This window comes from Onychostruthus taczanowskii, unplaced genomic scaffold, assembly GCF_017590055.1.
Source record: "Onychostruthus taczanowskii isolate IOZ18803 unplaced genomic scaffold, ASM1759005v1 scaffold9, whole genome shotgun sequence".
In the NCBI taxonomy this organism is placed as follows: Eukaryota; Metazoa; Chordata; class Aves; order Passeriformes; family Passeridae; genus Onychostruthus; species Onychostruthus taczanowskii.
This window is the reverse complement of record NW_024506993.1, coordinates 3,766,334-3,785,412: the sequence shown is the minus strand read 5'-3', so window position 1 is coordinate 3,785,412 and position 19,079 is coordinate 3,766,334. Positions and strand designations below refer to the sequence as shown.

Genomic DNA, 19,079 nt, shown 5'->3' with positions numbered 1-19,079 from the left:
AAAAACTTCAGCCTTTCTGGATCGTGTCCAAGGGCACCATTCCAGTGTGGAAGGGATCAGCCAGGGTTTGTTCCCACCCCAAGAGGGAAGCAGGTTTCTTTCATTTCATTCTTTCATTCCATTCTTTCATTTCATTCAGTGTGGAGTTTCTTTGCAGTCTGCCACCATGGAAGTTAAATGTTTTAATTTTACATTGAAATGCCAGCAGAAATTAATTTTGATAGGAAGTGTAGGCACTTCTCTGATATCCATTTAAACAATTTAAAAGATTTTGAAGTACTAGGGGGCTCATTTAATCAAGTTCAATAAAGCAAATCTCCAGGTGAAAATAATTAATATTTAAAAGAGTATAAAAATTAACTGTTCAACATGATTTGGTATAAATACATCCCTACAGATGTCGGGATGAAAGGACATTTCAAAAGTTCTACTAAGTCTTAAAATCAATGGTTGCAAAATTCCAATATGCAATTTGTCATGTTCCTGTGAACTTGCACTGCCCAGTTTGATCCAAGCCCAATCCTGGATTGTGGCATAAGAGACACTGAATTTTAGTTGAGAAGATATCCATCAACCTTTATTCTAAGTAATACTAACAACTACTATCAGAATTAAGGCATATGGGAAAAAAATAGAATCCCTGATTTTATAGACTAGGAACTTAGAAGAATGAAAAATTTAGAATTTTAAATATGGACCTTGATAATCAGGACCTATTAAATTTAGTCAGGACCTTATTAATTTTAAATATGGATCTGTAGCTACCCTACCCCACAGCCAGAATGTCTCTAAATCTTTACCCAATGTTCAAGCAGAGAGGTCTTTATTAAAGAGACACACAAGGCAGCAACATAAAAATATTTGCCTGAAGTTGGATGAATAAAGTAATACCTTAAACTGGAAAGTTCCAGTGACATCACCAGATCAGCCCCTTCTGCCAGCAGCTCCAGCTCTACCGGAATCAACATCCATCCTGAAAACAAACCTGGGAAGAAATAAGAGGCTGTGGCTTGTTTCCAAAAGTAAAAGGAAGCAGAGTGAGAGGTGCATGATTAATTCTCCATTAGTATTCCACTTACATTTCCTCCAAAGATAGGAAAATATTTCAAGTGAGAAATCTTGCTCATGAAGCAGTTGAAAACATTTCTCCTCACTGTGTTCTAACCCTCACTTCTCTGAAGTCACTTTTCCCCTCCAACACACAGGCCTGGAGGCTGTCCAGGTACATCCATGCAAGCATCCACTTCACACCTCTTCACTGAAAAAAAATTAATCTAAGAACAAAAAAGCTTTTAAGAGAGTAAGTTCTAATGTAAAATACACAGGTTTGAAAAAGCAGGACCAGTAACATTTCATCCTAGAAAGCAATTATAGAAGCAAGACGCTTGGATTTTAGAAAATGTGTTTAATTAATAATGCTCATTAACTACACAGTTTTAATCCATAAAAACAAGTTCAAGTTGTAAGTACAAGATAAAGTTGTAAAAAAAAATCTCAAATGTGTGATACTTATTTTTAAACTTATTTGATTTTTATGGCTGCCTCTTAATATACTAAAGATGTGGAAATCAGTGCAACTTAAAGAGCTACCAGACAAAAACCTCTAAAGGATGAAGAAGTGCTCAGCAAAGGGTATATTCATCTCTACCTTGCACCTTCTTGTAAAAGGAACCACATCAATCTTTGGTAGCATATTAAAACACCTCAAATAGTTAATAGAGACAAACATTCAAAGGTTAACACTGTTTATATCCCTATTTAAGCTGCAACACAAATTTCTTTTCTGTATTTTTTGTTTATTTTATAAAGGACACTTAGGAAGTTTTGAGGGCTTGAAACTGCAGACAATGGGATCTCTTCCTCTGCACTGAAGCCAGCAGCAATTCTGACACTGACCCAGTGGGTGCAGACATGGGCCTGACATACTTAAGGAAGTGGGAGGAATAGATCCATTTTGTACAATTCATTAGAAATTATTCATGACACTTTTTCATTGATGTACAGAAAGATACCATAAAAGAGCATACAATATAAAACCACAAATATCCTATCACCCTTAAATAAGAGGTGTTGAGTTTGCAGGGTGTCCTACAGAGAAATTTCTGATTCTAACCTGAACAAGGGCTCTTCTGAAAACAATACAATTAAAAGACATTAACATCATCCTACACAGGGTTAGTCCCAAAAAAAAAAAAACCTGTTCTCTTCAATTGTTCATTTAAGGTACCTTTTTCTATTTACATTTACAATATGTGCTGTTGTCAGTGTAGGACCAGATTAAACTGAACATTAGAATAAATGCAGTGCAATTTCTTTCTCTCTTGGGACAAACCAGTGAGTAAACTTTAACATGATAGGAATGTTTCAAAATGAAAATTGAAAACACATTTCCCCAAGCCAGGGTTCCTCTATGTACAGCACATCTTGGAAAAGCAGCACAGCATCTCTGCATGTTTGCTTTTCATTAAGTACAGCACAGAAGAAGTCAACTATCTTTAAGAAATGGGAACAAATATAATGAGGTTGACAAAAAAGTGGCCAAAATATTTTTTAGAGAAACAACTAAGAACTAAAAACACCATCTCAACATGAAGCAATGAATCATGTATTTAGTGGTCAAGGCAACTGTTCAGGGTTTTTTCATTTTCAGTAGCAATAGGCCAGTGTGAAATGTCAGAAACTCAAAAGGGCCAACCCCGTGTAGCACTTCTGCAGGGCTTCCACCATCCTCCTCCTTGTCCAGACCAGCTCAAAACACCAAATAACAACAAATGATCTTGGCTCAATGCTTTGTACATCAGCCTTCAAAAGCATGATGCTCTCTGTGGGCTAGGGAAGACAGGAGGAAAAAAAAGGAATAGAAGAACATGTAAACTCTGTCAAGGAGTTGAAAAGATTAAAAAAAGAGAAGACAAAAATGTATAAATCAGTCAAGAGAGAACAAATGTGCTAACGAGGGATCTTTCAGAATAAACTGTTTGATAATACATTTATAGGGAGCCTAAAATAAGAGAGCCCTTAAAATCCTGATTGTAAATGGGTCTTCTAAATTAATACTTAAATTGGACAGTATGTAGTCCTGAGAGTTAAGATATTTTAAAATTTATTTTGTGAATCAGGCACACTAAACATGAAATAAAACAGATTGTACAATGAAATTTAAAATATCTTTTGATATTTTAAATATCAAAAGATATTTAACAAACTTCTTATCAAACTACTTATCAAAAAGTATTTAACTAACTTCTACACTGAAGGGACATAATTTTAATGCAATGTCAGATGCTACATTCCTAAGTGATTAATGATGAATCAGGCAGGATATTTCCATAGAAATACCCTACCAGCATCTTGTTTTTCTAATGAAGGTACAAATGAACTGTACAAAATACTTACATTTATAAAAGACCGCTTTAAAAGATGTGTGTGGGAGAAGTTGGTGAATCTTTTCTAAAACTTTTGCTTCACTTGCTGAAGAGGAATTCATGTTCCAGACTTGCACAACATCTTGACGGTCACGAACACTGACACTAACCCCTATTACTTCATCATCTGCATAGAAGGGGAAGAATCATCAAGGAATACTTTAAAAGTGAGACATGTCTAATTTGCTACTTAGGTATTATGAAACAGTGCCCAAAAGCTGGAAAAAAAATAAAGACGTGAAAAAAAGAGCAATCTCCAGTGAGGAAAATACCAATGTTCAAACCAGACAAAGTAGTTATTGGAAATATTACCTCATGGTGATTTTTATGAAGTGCCATAGGATTATTCATCTTTGCTATTAGCACTCCTAGACTTGATTAGAATGGAATCACAAGACTCCCTCCTGTAAGGTCAGCAATATGAACTACTAAAGACAATTCACCTACAGTGATGTCTACAAGCAGAAATGGGAAGATGAGGGTGAAACAACTAAAATGCCAGGAAAAGTACCTGGTGGAGATCAGACACGAGCTTTTCCAGACTTTGCTCTCTTTTTCCTTTACATATTGTCAAGGCAGCAACAGGAAAAAAAGAAAACAAAATTAATTAAGCCCCAGTCAGGCTGCTGCTGCTGCCAGTGCTGGTAACTCAGTGCTACACTGAAGAAGCCCTTTCTGGTGTGAAGTTCTCAGGATGCAGCTTTGTGGAGAGGTCAAAGGCCATGCCACAGCTGGGAGCTGGGAAGCACAGCTGCTCTGTGCATCCCAAGGAAAGGGTCACCAACAATACACAAAGGTGGTGTCAGAAGCACAAGGCCAAGGGCAAGAATCACCTCTGTGGACAGCAGAATATCATATATTTGCTGAAAGTGACACCAAGACAACCCATATCAGTGTATAAATGGTGTGAGAGACCATTTCAAAGGTTGTTTCTAAACTGCTCAGTAAACTTGAGAAAGGCCATTCTTTTTCATGGAATGATAGCCAGTGAAAGACAACTCCTAACAGGATATTCACTGTCACTGTAACAGCCACTTTTATCAGATATTCATGCTTAGAAGAGAAGCAAATATGGTGAAAAGAATGATGGAGAAATGTCTCAATCATTACCTGCTGCACAACAATCTGTAAACTGCTCTCCAATAGTTGCTAGCAGCAGCTCTTTCCAAACTGCAGCCTAAGGAGGCAGAAAAATATTACATTCACATTATTATTTCTTAAATTGAAAGTTAGGTTTTCTAGCTAAGTTTTGAGTGTCTTCTCTTTCTGAGGCTGTCTAGACAAAAAGGAGTATTTCTTGTAAGTGCATGCTGTGTTATATAATTAAATGTTGGGTCTGTACAAGATGTTTCATCTTAGCCAAGGAGATGCTGTGCCCACGTTTGGTGAAGAATGAAGGAAAAAAAAAAGAAAAAAGAGAGAAACAGGCATAAAGGTGTTATTTATGCTATTTACAAAGCACTGAAAGCTGGCTGAAGTTCACCTTCAAGCAAACATTTCAGAAGTGACTGAGGCCATGTGGTGCATAGTTTGAGAGATCAAAAGTATCTTCATGTCAAAAAGGGGCTGTCATTCAGCCTCTGAAAAACAAGGCCTCTGGGGTCCCTAAATTCACTGCCCAGTAATTCAGGCTCTCCAAACCACTTGTCACTTCTGACAATCTTCACACCTTGGATTATAGGAGGAAAAAGACAATTTCAATTTCATTCTTTTGTGACCACTTGGGACTGCGGGGGAGGAAAGCGGCAACTCGCATACAAGGAAAAAGCCCACAGGCAAAAATCAATTAACTTTCGGCTGAAATTTTGAGTACCATCTTTCAGCATTTAATGCCTTTTGCAAGGCTGTCACATTTTTCTGACACTTCACTTCTTCTGTTTAAAGGCCTGATCCAGAGCACACTTACACACATAAACACCATGTGTGAAGAGGTCAAATCTCCTTTCTGTGGCAGTTCACAGAAGTTACTCACATGCATTGGATTAGAGAGGCTAAGAGAAACAGTTATTTCATTAGAGCTCAAGAATATGCCTGAATATACTTCATCTTTCACACTTTGAAATGAAAAAAATATATAATTTAGCATAGATTATGAGGAAAAGATCTTTCTATTTTTCTTTGTATGCCCATAAGCAAACAGTTTTGTGAACAAAGGTGAATATAAATTACCATGTTTCCAAACTGAAACACTGCAGCTTTCATTGTTTTTTATAATACATTGCCAAATGTTATCTAAAGCAAGAGATAATGTAATTATTGGAAAGTAAACTTCTGCTCTTTGACTTTAAAAGGTTATGGAAGTTAAAGTAGTGTTTGGTTGTTGTGTTGGGTGATGTAAGAAGTAAAAACCTTTACAACAGCTTTATCAAACAGAGTTTACAGAAACTCCCTTACTAAACAAGGTCTGAGTAAAGAGTCACTGTAACATACCGTGCTTTCTTTAGGGACCTTCATTTTCCATATACCTCCTTTGGCATTGCTTTCTTCTTCCCTGTTATGGGAAATAGATCAGTGAAAATACACATTCAAATCCACATCTAGATAACCCTATGTTTGTGGTTTAATTTTCCCAGAAAAATCCCATCTAAAATGCAATTACTAACTCCAGGCAGCATGACTCTGACTTCTGACATCAGAGATAATCCTTTCATTGTTCATATGAAGTGTATCTCTCAACACCTAATCCTTTTTCTAAGTTTTGTGTGTTGGAAAACACTTGTATTTTCCCTGACTACAGACCATCTTTGAAGTGGCTGCTCACTGCATGGGAACAAGCCACAAAACAATTTTACATTTTACTATGGTAACCTTTAATTTTGGAAAACCTCTGGCAGATTTTCACAGAAGCAGCTTTTTACTCTTCCGTTTATTCAGTTTAATAAAAGAACATGAGCACACTTCATTTCAGTTCTGTGACAGCTAGAAATTAATTGCCTTTATTAAAAAAAAGACTGGAGCTGCTGCGGGTCAGGGCAGATGTAACCATTAAACTGCCTTGTAATGACAAAGGCACAGTGTACTAACCTGTGAGCTTCCAAAGTTTATTCTGTCACAATTCTTTTCCTAAGACTTTAAATTAGGGCTTCTAGTTTCCTGTTAAAACTCTGTAAAGGCCAAATTAAAGGAATAACTTAAAAATTCCTCTTTGGAATATCTATACCCAATGTGATACCTATAGAGATTCCTCAGGATCAATGGTCTCCCACCAATCCTGAGAGATGCTGGGAAAAAAAGGGGGAAAACTTTGGGAGGACATCTTCAAAAATCTGCATCCTCAATTCTTACTTCAGGATTTCTCTTTCTTTATAAAAGAAAAAAATACAAAATGCTGAAATTGGCCAGGATACTGTAATGGTAATCTGAGAAAAGCTTCTTGGCAGTAATTATTGAAAAGTTAGTAAATCACTGATGATGAGATCAATCTCTTGCAATCCCTTTCCTAAAATGCAAAATTACTTTGACAGGCTTAAAAAAGTGTTTAATTTTCAGAAATTATCTTTGTATTTTACACCTTTAGTAGTCACTTAACAAATAAAGGCTTTTAAAAGCCTCAAAAAATCAAATCCCTAAATGCTCTCGTTCATCCTTACAAAGGTATGAAGGCCTGGACACAATGGTCCAGTTTATTTACACAGATATCAATGTTTTTTCATACCCACTTTAACTATCCTGACAACTCACAGTATTTTCAGAAAAGTAACATAGACTTTCAGATGTATTTCACTTTAGAAAATTTGCATTTCCAGTAGATTAGGACAGATATCTCATGTAGTAAGTCACCACAAAGTTAGACAACTATGATTAAGTTAAAGAACCCTAATGAAATCATAATCTATGTAAATAATGCTAAAAAGATCAACACTCTTCAGAAAGTGCTGAGATTCTCTGAGACAGAACTGAAACAGGAAGAAGGGGTGCAAAGTTTGATTTCTGAAAGGAAAACATCAATTATTTATATTTTATTCCATTACTATCCTACAATCAAGTAGGAATTTGCTGCAATGAATCACCTCATAATGTCTTAAATTACTTTTGATCCAAGGTGCAAGGACATTTATAAGCATGGACTTCACCTGTACCTTTGCACAGGTGAAAAGGGAGTGAAGGACCATCAGTTGTTTGCATCATTATTTCACCAGCTTCAGTGGAAACAAAGAATGTGCAAGCTAAAAAAAATTCAAATAGAAATAACTTATTCTGTGTATTCCTAAATTGAAATTCAGAGTCATATTCCAATTCCTCAGCTTCTATTTCATAATCTATTTTTGTACAATTACGTCCAGAGGTGGACAATGAAATTACAGTTTTTAATAAAGACTCTTTGGCACAAGTCACTTTTAAACTGAACAAGGACCTCAGGGTATTTCTTTCATTGGTCTCTTGAGTTCAGGTGTTTGCAGCCAACAGAAACAAGACCCTCCTGCCCCACACCTTTGACTCCTTCAAGTTATTCCAGTGCCTATTCCCAGAAATGTCTGATGACAGCACACGTACCAAAGCGGGCGCCTTTCTCCCCGCATTAAATGGTAGCTGCATCTCAGAGGCAAGTTTGTCACAGGAGGAATGTTGTTGTAGACACTCCAGAAATCCTTGAAAAGGAAAGATATTAGTTGCATTAACACAAGAGAGTGTTTCATGCAGATTTATTTCCTTGCTAATTTCCTCTGAACCAATTACACATCCTACTCCTGGAGAACGGGCACCTTCTAAGTTATAATAAAATGCTCTGAAAGGAACTTCTTACAGAATAATTTCTACTTTTATTGTTTTTAGTTGCCAATCCTGCATATGTGAAGGTGGAAAAAAACGGAAGCAGTCCAAATGCGGATTATCCTTTTGAATCCAGAGGGAAAAAAATCATCAAAACCAGAGTTACGCTGACTATGTCAGAACAAACCAGCACAGAAAACTTCCTTAGTATATTCAAAAGATGCATTTATATCAAATATCCACCTTGCTTCACTTAAGACTAGCCTAAGTGTCATTATGATTATCCTGAGTTACAAAAACACCACAAACCATAATGCTGGTGAACTAAATGTCTAACCAGCAACCAACTAGTTTGTCTGAGTGAAAGGTTTCAACCAGATGCAAAGAACCTGAAATGCACATATTAATACAGGAGTGGAGGAGAAATTCAAAGATTCAAGTTACCAGGAACCATTGGATTACTTCCCAATGTTTCTGCTGGTCAGGGAGGTTTGGGGTGGGTAAAAAGGCACCCAAAAGCAGTGGTGAGCAACAGGGAGGGATGATTGAAAAGATCCCAATCTCTTCTCTCTTTATCCAACCGTTGGGAATAAAAGGATTTTTAAAGACTTAAGTTGCATCAACACATGGTGATGCAATATTAATCATTAGTGCAGCTCATTAAGTATTATCTAGACATAATATGTAAGTATTATCTAACACATTAAGCAATATCTAATACTTAATCACTAGTACAACTTTAGAAACAAGGATTGCAACATTATGTGATAAAATTTTGTGGCCCTTGGCAACTCTGCCTAACAGCCATTAGCTCTACCCAGGCACAAGAAGAAATTGAAGACTACTAAAAATATGAAAACTTGGTATGAAATACCCATTTTGACTATGATCTTACTCTTAAATGGCTGTGAGCCCAAACCCTAAAGCTACTTGCAGAAGGAGCAGAGAGTACACTGGTACATGGCTGTGTAAACATTTGAAAGCTCTTTTCGTCCTGAACTAGGGATGTGGTTTGGAAGGTTTTGTGTTTGGAAACCTCATGCAATGTAGGAAGTTGCGCAGACCTTCATGAGAAAGCCTTATTTAAAACTTCAGTAGATTGCTACAGGTGTGCTTCTCAAAGAGAAGGGTATGGCATCACCCTAAAATTTCAGAGATTTAGTGAACTAGTCACCTTAGCACTAAGGTGAGACAAATGCCACTTTGCTACACACTTCATGCTAACTGTGGTATTAAAGCAGAAATACAATTTTATTTGCAAGAGACACCCACTGCTGGGCAATGGCAGATGACACAGATATGCAGAATTTCTCACTGCTGCCAGTATTACACAGTTTAAGGGTCCTTTAATTCAGTTTGCTAGAAACTTTTTTTAGATACATACTCAAGGAGAGAAAGCCCACCAAAAAAAATCCACACGCTGTAATTTTTAGTCTTTGGCAATTAATTTCTGTATTAGAAAAAGGAGAAAAGGCTGGAAAGATATTTAAAGTATATCAAATATTCAATGAACTAGTGGAAACTCAGGAAGGTTTAAGAATCCACGTGCCCAATCCAATATGCCTCCTCCTTTCCCCATCCAGAAAGCCAAATGAAATTCAAACACTGACTCAGCAATACAAACACACAACACCAGAACCACTCACGTTTCACACCTCAGGTAAGCAAAGCCACAGGTGTGACTCGTCCTAGGAGGAAAAACGAAACTTGAGGTGTGAAGTTACATTAATTTCTCACATTAATAACATGGGGCAGCTCCTGTAGCAGAGCCAGGAGCCTTACCTGCACTGTTTGTACTGTATATATCTTCTTCAAATTTAATGCACATTCAGCCGCTGTTGTACCAGGAAGTGACCTTGAAGACAAAGCACTGATTAATTAAAATATTTATTTATCAAGGAGGGGGAGAAGGCAGATAGGGAATGTGAATCGCATGAGTGTCAAGTTGAAATGTTCACATGTCAAAGGGGAATTCCACTCCAAATTATCACAAATCACTTAAAGGCAGGAGTTAGAGTTCTTTAATACTTACGAATAAATTAATATTTGCCAAGTAATTCGTAAAACTAAACAGAAGTATCAGGAGTTTTAGCCAGCAGAGCAATGCTGCTCTCAGAGCTACCACACACCATCAAAGCTCTGCTGTTCACAGGCTATCAGAAGGGGACCGCATTATCGTACCCCGGAATTATTTTCAATTGCATTTAATACACCCCAGCCGCAGTTTTTAGCATTTTAAGGCGCTGCCTGTGCTTCACACTTCGAAAAGGAAGCGCATCCGCACACCGGGCGCTGCCGGGCCCTCACAGCGGGCCGCTAGGTGGCGCAGGCGCACAGCCGGCGGGCACGGCGGGGCGCGGGCACGGCGGGGCGCGGGCACGGCGGGGCGCGGGCACGGCGGGGCGGCCGCGCCTTCCCTCAGCCCCGCGCCGCCCTCACCAGCGGTCACAGCCGCCACGAGCTCCTCGCTACCGCTGAAGGGTGGGACACGCACACGGGCTGAGGAGAAGCACAAGTCCCACAGGTCTGGCTGTGGCACCCAACGCACCCAGGGAACCTCCTTGACTCCAGGCAGTTCTTCCACCACCGGCACCGATGTCTTCAAGCCACACTTACCATCAGCACGCCGTGTAAAGCCAAGACATCCTTGGGCATCCAGTGAGACATCCTTGGGCTGGTCTCACTGCCACACACCCGATACACCAGGCGTGGTTCAGCTTCTGTAGCTCACCCTCAATGCTGGCCATCACCAGCTCCCACCTGGAGCTGCCTCTCCCCCTCAAAGGCCTTCAGGGGAAGCCGTAAGAGGAGTGGTTGAGGTCACTTCATCCTGGAGGAGACTGAGGGGAGATTTTGTTGCAATCTACAAGTTCCTCAGGAGGGGAAGCAGAGGGGCAGGCACTGATCTCTGCGGTGACCACTGACAGGACCCAAGGGAATGGCTGGAGCAGGGCCAGGGGAGGTTTAGGCTGGAAATCAGAAAAAGGTTCTTCCCCCAGAGGATGGTGGGGTACCGAACAGGCTCCCCAGGGAATGGTCACAGTCCCATGGTCGCTGTCAGAGCTGCAGAGCACTTGGACAATGTTCTCAAGCACAGGGTGTGCCCCTTGGGGATGGTCCTGTGCAGGGCCAGGAGCTGGATTCAATGATCCTCATGGGTCCCCTCCAACTCAGGATATTCTGTGATTCTTTAGGCACACACAGCAGCAGCTGCATCCCATCATCTGAAAGGTCTTTTCCAACCTAAATGGTTCTATTTATAATCTTTTCCATGACTCTTCAAGTGTGTGGGACATGGGATGGTGCATCCCACACCCCCAGAAATCCCTGTGTTCCTGTCACTGCACTAACATCCTAACACCCACCTTATAATTCCCAGCACACAATCCCACAGGCACAATTTTGGGGGAATGAGGTCAAAATTGCTAAGGCACATTCAATTTCTTAGAACTAGAAACATTTTTCTTTCCCTTCAGAAGCTGAAGTAGGATTTCTAAAGAAAAATGAAGATCAAAGACAAAAGCAACCTCCCATTGTGTCTCAGAAGAGGAAACAAAAATGTGTAAAATTACTAAATCTGGAAACAGAAGCAAGAGTGCAGGTTTAAGGAAACAGAAGAAAACGCAGCTGTTGCTCGGGTACCAGCTGAAGAAAGGATAAAAGCAAACCAGATCTCAGCATCCCTCCCTGATACATCTGATCAGCATGAAATACGTCCAGGGAAACACTGAAGTTACTCTCAGTTGTTACACAGATAATTGAAGCTCTGGGCAAACCCTAGATATTCATGTAAAGGAAGAAATTTAATATGCAAAACTACTGAAAGAGCATCACATCTTCAAAACTCTAATAATAGCTCTAAGGTTTTTTCAAGGCTCCTATTAAAATAAGCTGCTTTAAAAATACATACAAAACCAGCAAAAAAATACCTCCCAAGTTTTTCAGTATAAAACAGGCAAACCCATATCTGTTTTCCTATTTGACTGTTAATTATCCGAACTAAGAGCACATTACCGTGGTGGAACTGGCAGGAAACAAACAAAAAAATCAACAAGAAATCACCATGGCACAGCTGGTAGTCCTGTGGCTCATGAACTATGACAGCTCCCATGAAAAAACTGATAACTTAAAACCAGCAACAAAAAAATTCTGTCATCAACATGATAAAAGGAATTATCATAGTAAGGTTTGGAGGCCTGGGTTTTTTTCGTGTGTGTGTTTTGGCGATTTTATGTACACTTTACACTCAACATTAAAGAGCAAAAAGAGAAATTCACAATTTTGCCTCTTTTTGTCTCACCCCACTGCCCAAGAAATTACTTCTCTTCTGGACTATTTCTGCCACTGGTGGCTTAGCAGTCACCAAGGCATCTGGCATTACATATGCTGTACAACAGTTACTATCATCACTTGATATCCTCGTGCTGATACTGCCACTGAGTTGCTTCAATAGTAAGGCCTACTCAAATAAAAGATTAAAATGTATTCTCTAGCCATAGCCTTCAAAGGTTACCTAGATCATCATGGTGGCCATTTAGAAAATTTAATGCCATTTAAAAGAGCAGCTAGGACATGTAGACAGAATATACCACTCCAAGGTTATAAAATGGTTCACTTTGATAGTTGCAAGTTTTCCAGAGAAACTGTGATCAGCTGGCAGAAAGCACCAACCAACCAGAAAATTACCTATTTTAAAAGTTATGGTGAGTGACCATTTATTCCTAGTACCCTGCTCCAGACCCACCAGACTACAGTGTTATTTCAGCCTTTCATTCAGCTCTGGAAAGTGTAAGTCACTTATGGATATGAGCATGAACACCCAAATGTTTTTATATGAAAAACAAACAATCAAGCAAAACCAAAATCCTACTAAAGTACCGTAATTGAAAAAAATGCTGATGCATCAATTTAAAAGTTCAGGATCATTTGCTCCAGAATTTACACCTGCACAAATTTGGTTTAATATCAGTATAAGGCAGGGACAGTATTTTAATCAGATAGACAGAAGAAAAAAGCCTTGAATTTCCTGCAAAATGCCAGACTGCTGACACATCTGAACTGTAGTGTTTCTGTTTCACCCAGAAACTCAGCAGATCCACGTAGATGACCACTCAGAAGTTTTGTGCCTTGAAACCCATGAAATTGGGATTTATTTTCTTTTTAGTTGAGTACGCATTTTCAGTTCCGTTTAAATGAAGTTAGCAGAAAAGACAGATGATTTTCAAGAGAAAGAATCTGTAGAAATTCCTATTTCTGTAACTCTCCAGCAAAAACTTGCACTTTAAAGTAGGAGTAGTGAGACGGTTGTGTACTTCACTAAAAACCTCAGTCCACGTGGTACTACAAAACAAGACTCTGCAAATATTGACCCTCAAAATGAAGCCATTATTGGATTCTTCCCATCCAGATAATACTGCCATCAGAAATACAATTAATCCAAATATGCCCTGCTGACCTGTCAGTTATTGCCATGGTGAACAACTCATTTCCAAGAACTCAACAGGCCCTGCTAATCCCCATGAGCACAGGAACAGGAAGGAGCTGGATCATGGCACCAGCCTGGCACTGACAGATCCTCTGGGGGTGGAAATAGTTGTTCTGTCACCACTTCACCTGCAATTGTGTATCTGGGTTTCCCATGGAGAGTCTGCACACAAAATATTTCTGTGGTTCTCCTGGTCTGCCTGTTTCATGCCCTGTGATGCCACTGCATCGTCAGAACCTTTATAGGAGAAAATTTAGTGCATTATCTGGACTAATTGAGTTGACTAATCAGGCCAGACCTACTGTACAGCACCTCGTGGTGAATCACAGAGGAACGTGGAAAGAGGAATAATCTCCACAAAATGAATCCTAATGCCAGCTTTCTTTGCTATTCCTTCATTATTCCAGCACAAATAAAGAACAAAGGATACAAAGATAAATTCCATTGTTTTATCCATGAATAAACCTCCAGGTGGTTGTGCTTATGTTAATTTCTGATGCTGAACTGTAGCTTTTCTGTTTTTCTGCAAAGAATTAAGTATAGAAGTTGTTTCATATGTGCTCACACTGGCCTTTGTTTCCCAGTGGGAATCTCATCACAGTTTTAGTGGAAGCTTTAAAAGCTGCCAAGCAGTTTTGAAAATACCCCTGTAAGTGCTTAGCCACAACTGCTTTTGGTATAAATAAGCAAAATATTTACTTACAAAACATAAAGTCAAAAACATGCTGTGGCAACTAAATAAATCTGGTAATCCATTCTGAATACAAAGACTGATTTCAAGCCATCAAAGCCTGTCAAAATGCACTTACTGGATTGAACATTCTTATAATATTCACCATCATTTTTCATTGTAAGCCACCTACTCATAAGCTGTAATAGATGAAATAGATGATCCTAGATAAATAAATTTTGCTATAGGGAAGAAGGGAAATTATTAAGTTTAGTTTCAAATATCTGATGTGTTCAGTTAGGAAGATTAACACATTATTAAAATGGTTCAGTTATCAAAATGTATCTACTCAGCTTTATATAGAATTCATCTACAACATACAGAGAGAATAATCAGCACACAAGGACAATACTTTATGTAGGAATATTTTGTCTTTCCTGGAGCAGACAAATAACACTGCTTATTTGACAGTGTTTATATGCACATGCTTCCCCTCACAAAGATACTGAAGAGTTAAACTATTCTTGCAAGAGAATTAAGATTATCTAAAGGGCATTGTTCGAAGTCTGGCAAGAAAACAGGGCAAGCAAGCCATGATCCTGCAAAGTGATGGGAAACTGGGAGGAGACACAGCCAGGACAGCTGACCCCAGCTGACCCAAGGGATATTCCAGACCATCTGACATCGTGCTCAGTATGTAAAGTGGGGGAAGGAGGAGGAAGGAGGGATGTTTGGAGTGATGGTGTTTGTCTTCCCCAGTCATGTGGGATGGAACCCTGCTCTCCTGAGGTGGCTGAACACCTGCCTGCCCATGGGAAGCAGTGAATTAATTCCTTGTTTTGCTTTCCCTATTAAACTGTCATTATCTCAGCCCACAGCTTTTCCAGCTTTTACCCTTCTAATTCTCTCCCCAATACCACTGGTGGGAGAGTGAGTGAGCACCTGTGTGGAGTTTTGGGTTTTGTGTGGGGTTAAACCACACTATGTGATACCCAGGCTAAGTGACACTTGGGATTTGCAAAGTTTTTTAAGCAGGATATTTGCATCATGTCCACATGTACATCAAAAAGTGTAACCATCTTCACAGCTTTATATTTACACAAATATCACACCCAGATCCACAGCTCCAAATCCCATTAAGGGGTGGTTTCAAGTGCATAAGGTGGCTTGTTATCCAGGACAGCCCAGTCTGTGACGATCATGTCACTTGATTTTTCCTTTTGTGAAATTCCAGTGTTGTGTGCTACACAATACAGTGACTAGATTGGCAATGCTCATATTTTGTTATATTCAGTGATGCATATTGACACTTCATTATAAAAAATAACTGAAAGACTATATAATGTAGAAAACCTAAGAAGGCAACCTTTCCTTTCAGAGCCAGAAGCTACTACAAGCAGAACCAGTCTTCCTGAAATAAGCACAGCTGTAAAGAGCCACCAGCATGAATCAGCTTCCCAAGGTGGCACCAAAAGCCCCTGCAAGCCTTGCTGAAATTCCTCCTGCTCCCTAACATCACTGCAGGCAAGAATCCTACCAATGAGACATGTGGGTATGAACTTGGAAATCTGTACAATGGACAAAATAAGCAGCAAATCTAAACTCATGTTTTCCAAACTTCTAGCACTTGACCTTGGAACATGTTAAAAACGACATCTCATTTGTCTTAAGAGGAAAACACCTGCCAGCTTCTCTGCATCTTCTTTGGAACTGCTAACCTGCAAGCATTTCAAGATCACAGATAGGATCTTTTTTTGTCAAACTGGTGAATAATATTCCCCCAATTTCATCATGCTCATTTTCCTAGGACTTTTATGGGGCAAGATAGCAGAGAGCACTATCAGATTGTTGCTATTTCAGACACGGATACCAAGAAAGGCTTAGCACTAACAGGAAATGCAGATTCCCTGTGACACGTGTGGGATGATGGCAATGAACCAGGACCTGGCCACAGGATGCCAGCCTCCAAATGTTCAGCCTGTGCCAATGCATTCACAGAAACAAGTGCTGATGTAGATAAAATAAAGACATTTACTTCTAAAGCAGGAGATGGATCCAGTGCTGCCATGATAAAAGCAAGGCCATGAACCCCAAGGGTAGCACATCCCTACTCGCTACAGAAAATACCATTTAGCTGATGGATATTTATTTTAACAGCATGATTTAATGAAAAGATATGTTTTAGAGATCTTAAAATTGTATGTCATGGATCTCTCTCACAGTAATTTAATAGAAAGAGATAACTATGTATCCATCTCAACATCTATTTATCCTTAAGCGTCACTTCTTCCTTCTTTTCTCTGCAAGTACAGGGTAAAATGTAGCAGCAGTCAGAAATCAATACCATCTCCTGAGGAAACAACACTGCTCCACAGTAGGTACTACTGAAGTTGGTTTAAAAGTGCCCACAGTTATATTCTACAGAAAGTCCAACTGATACAAGCCTAAGCCTCCATCAAATCTCTGTGGATGTACCAAAAAATGGTATCTATCTATTCTATCCCTGTTACTGGTAAACAAAATACAGTTTTGTATATTTATGGTCCCCCCTTTTTTTTTTTTTCTTATATATACACTCTTGGATTTATAAGTTAAGAAACAACAGTACTAATTAAATGCATTTACATGTGATCTGAAAAATAAAAAAAATTTCTGTAGAATAACTGAATTTTAAGCGTCTAAAGCACTGTGGAAGTAAGACTTAAGAAAAAGAAATGAGAGGACTCAGGAAACCAAAATGTATTTTAACTGCTGACATTGATTATAAAAAATAGTCATGCTTATCTCCACATGGCTTATGTAAACAAACAGACCTGGTTAGTGACTTGATTAAACACCAGTTCAAATGATGCTTTTTAAAAACAAAGAAGCAAAAATTCAACTGAGATCCCAAACCCGACCATAACTGCGTCACAACTGCAAAAGGAATAATCAGAAATAATTGGTGGGTTTATTTATTAGATTTTATTTGCTGGACCTGAGTTTTCAACAGTTCCTTGTTCTTTCTCTGTCATAAGTTGGAAAGTTACCAGAAAAATAACTGAAGAGCAGAATTTTACCAATAGCATGGGGCAGTATATTCAGTGGCAGATAAACTTGCCTTCTGGAGTGGGGAGAAAGGAGAATACACGAAAAAAATTGAGAAAAGGAAGCTGTAGATTAAATAACAAGATGCTAGAAAATACATGCTAGGAAAACAACACCAAATGCTGGTAAGAAACTTTCAGTTTTCACTTTGGCACTTCTTCCCTATTCCTCGCTGTGTGCACCACAGGGGTGAGCTCCCTTGGCAGCCTCTCTACGCGGCATTAGCGGCTGAAACTTCAAGCAAACGAAGTGTAATAACAACCTGCAGGTAATTAATAAATTTAGCTAATCCTTCAAAACCTATCACTTCGGATTTTAAGAACTGATCAAACCTGACATTAAAGAGTTGTAAGATTCGGCATGTCACGGACGCTGGGACCGGGTCCATCTGGGGCAGCCGGGCACAAACCACAGCAGCAAAGCACAACCTTTACCCTTCTATTCCCGGGGCTGCCGAGCGTCATCTCTAAATTTAGAGCTCAAACCTGCACCGACAGTGCCTGGACCAACCTGTGTCCGCTGAACTACAGAACCGAAAGCGTTTCCAAACCAGTTTCACTACGCGGAACCGCTCCCGGCCGCCTCGATGGAGACAGGCACCGGGACGTTCCCCATTCGCAGCCCAGCGTTAACTTCCCGCATCCAATCTTTGCACGAGCGAACCGATAATCCCAGAGATGCGCACCCCTTCCCAGACGGATTTGGGGGGTTTCCCCAGCTCCCACCGCCCCCCAGCTCCACTCACTTGTCCAGCCAGAAGGTCCATGGCGAGTGCAGCGGCAGCCCCGGCGCGTCCCGCTCGGGGGGGCTGAGCGCCATCTCCCCGGGCGGGGCGCGGGGAGGGGACAAGGGACGCTGCGAGGAGGGGGCGAGCGGGACTCGGGCTTGGACGAGAGGCAGGGGAGGGACAGAGAGACGGGGACAAAGTGCGATGGGAAGGACACAGAGGAAAGGGGCAGGGTGATGCCAGAGATGGACGTGGCCGAGGGACCATTGGAGAGCATGGGTGGCTCCCCGAAGGGGCACAGGCGCTCGCTCCATCCCGTTACTGCCTCTCCTGCGGGGCACAGCTGAAGGGAATCGCTGATCTTCTTCCTGAGACCTTTACAACGACCCACGGCCACGAGGGGCACACGGGGTACCGGGTGCCACCCCCGGCACCACAGTGCTGCTGGCAGCCCCTTCTCTGCACACACACAGTCGCATTGCACACCTGGCACGTGTCTCTGGGGCTGCCTTTTTGAGCAAAATAACCTTCGTGCTCAGTTTGGCTTGGCAATGCTGACCAAAACACTAAATCTCTCTAGAACTCCCACTTTTAGGACACAAAACCCTTGCACGTTCACACACGCTGCTGGCAGCCCCTTCTCTGCACATCCACAGGTCACACCACAGAGCTGGCATGTCTCTGGGGCTGCCTTACTGCTCAAAATAACCCTTGTGCTCAGTTTGGCTTTGCAATGCTGACCAAAACACTAAATCTCTCTAAAACCCCAAGTTTTAAGATAAAACATTTTCTCCATTCACACAAGGAAGGGATGGCTACTGTCAGACTGACCATGGATGGAGACAGTGCAACAATGAACCTTTCCAGACTTGGAGGATAATAATTTTTCTGCTTTCTCATCTTCTCTACAGCCCATTGGTTTTACAGGGAGATGTTCCTCACAATCAAACATGGACATGTGCAATACCCCTCACC

The 19,079-nt window shown here is 40.3% G+C and overlaps 1 protein-coding gene across 1 annotated transcript; it reads right to left on the bottom strand.

The window, feature by feature from the left end:
- Positions 1-2,266: 2,266 nt before the first annotated feature.
- EIF4E3 (eukaryotic translation initiation factor 4E family member 3) lies at positions 2,267-18,196 on the bottom strand. Its single transcript, XM_041425933.1, has 7 exons — positions 18,123-18,196; positions 9,918-9,990; positions 7,920-8,014; positions 5,856-5,916; positions 4,536-4,602; positions 3,397-3,552; positions 2,267-2,829 (listed from the first exon to the last, which is right to left on the bottom strand). The coding sequence occupies exons 1-7, from the start codon at positions 18,194-18,196 to the stop codon at positions 2,798-2,800; spliced, it is 558 nt and encodes a 185-aa protein (XP_041281867.1). The 3' UTR covers positions 2,267-2,797.
- Positions 18,197-19,079: the final 883 nt, after the last annotated feature.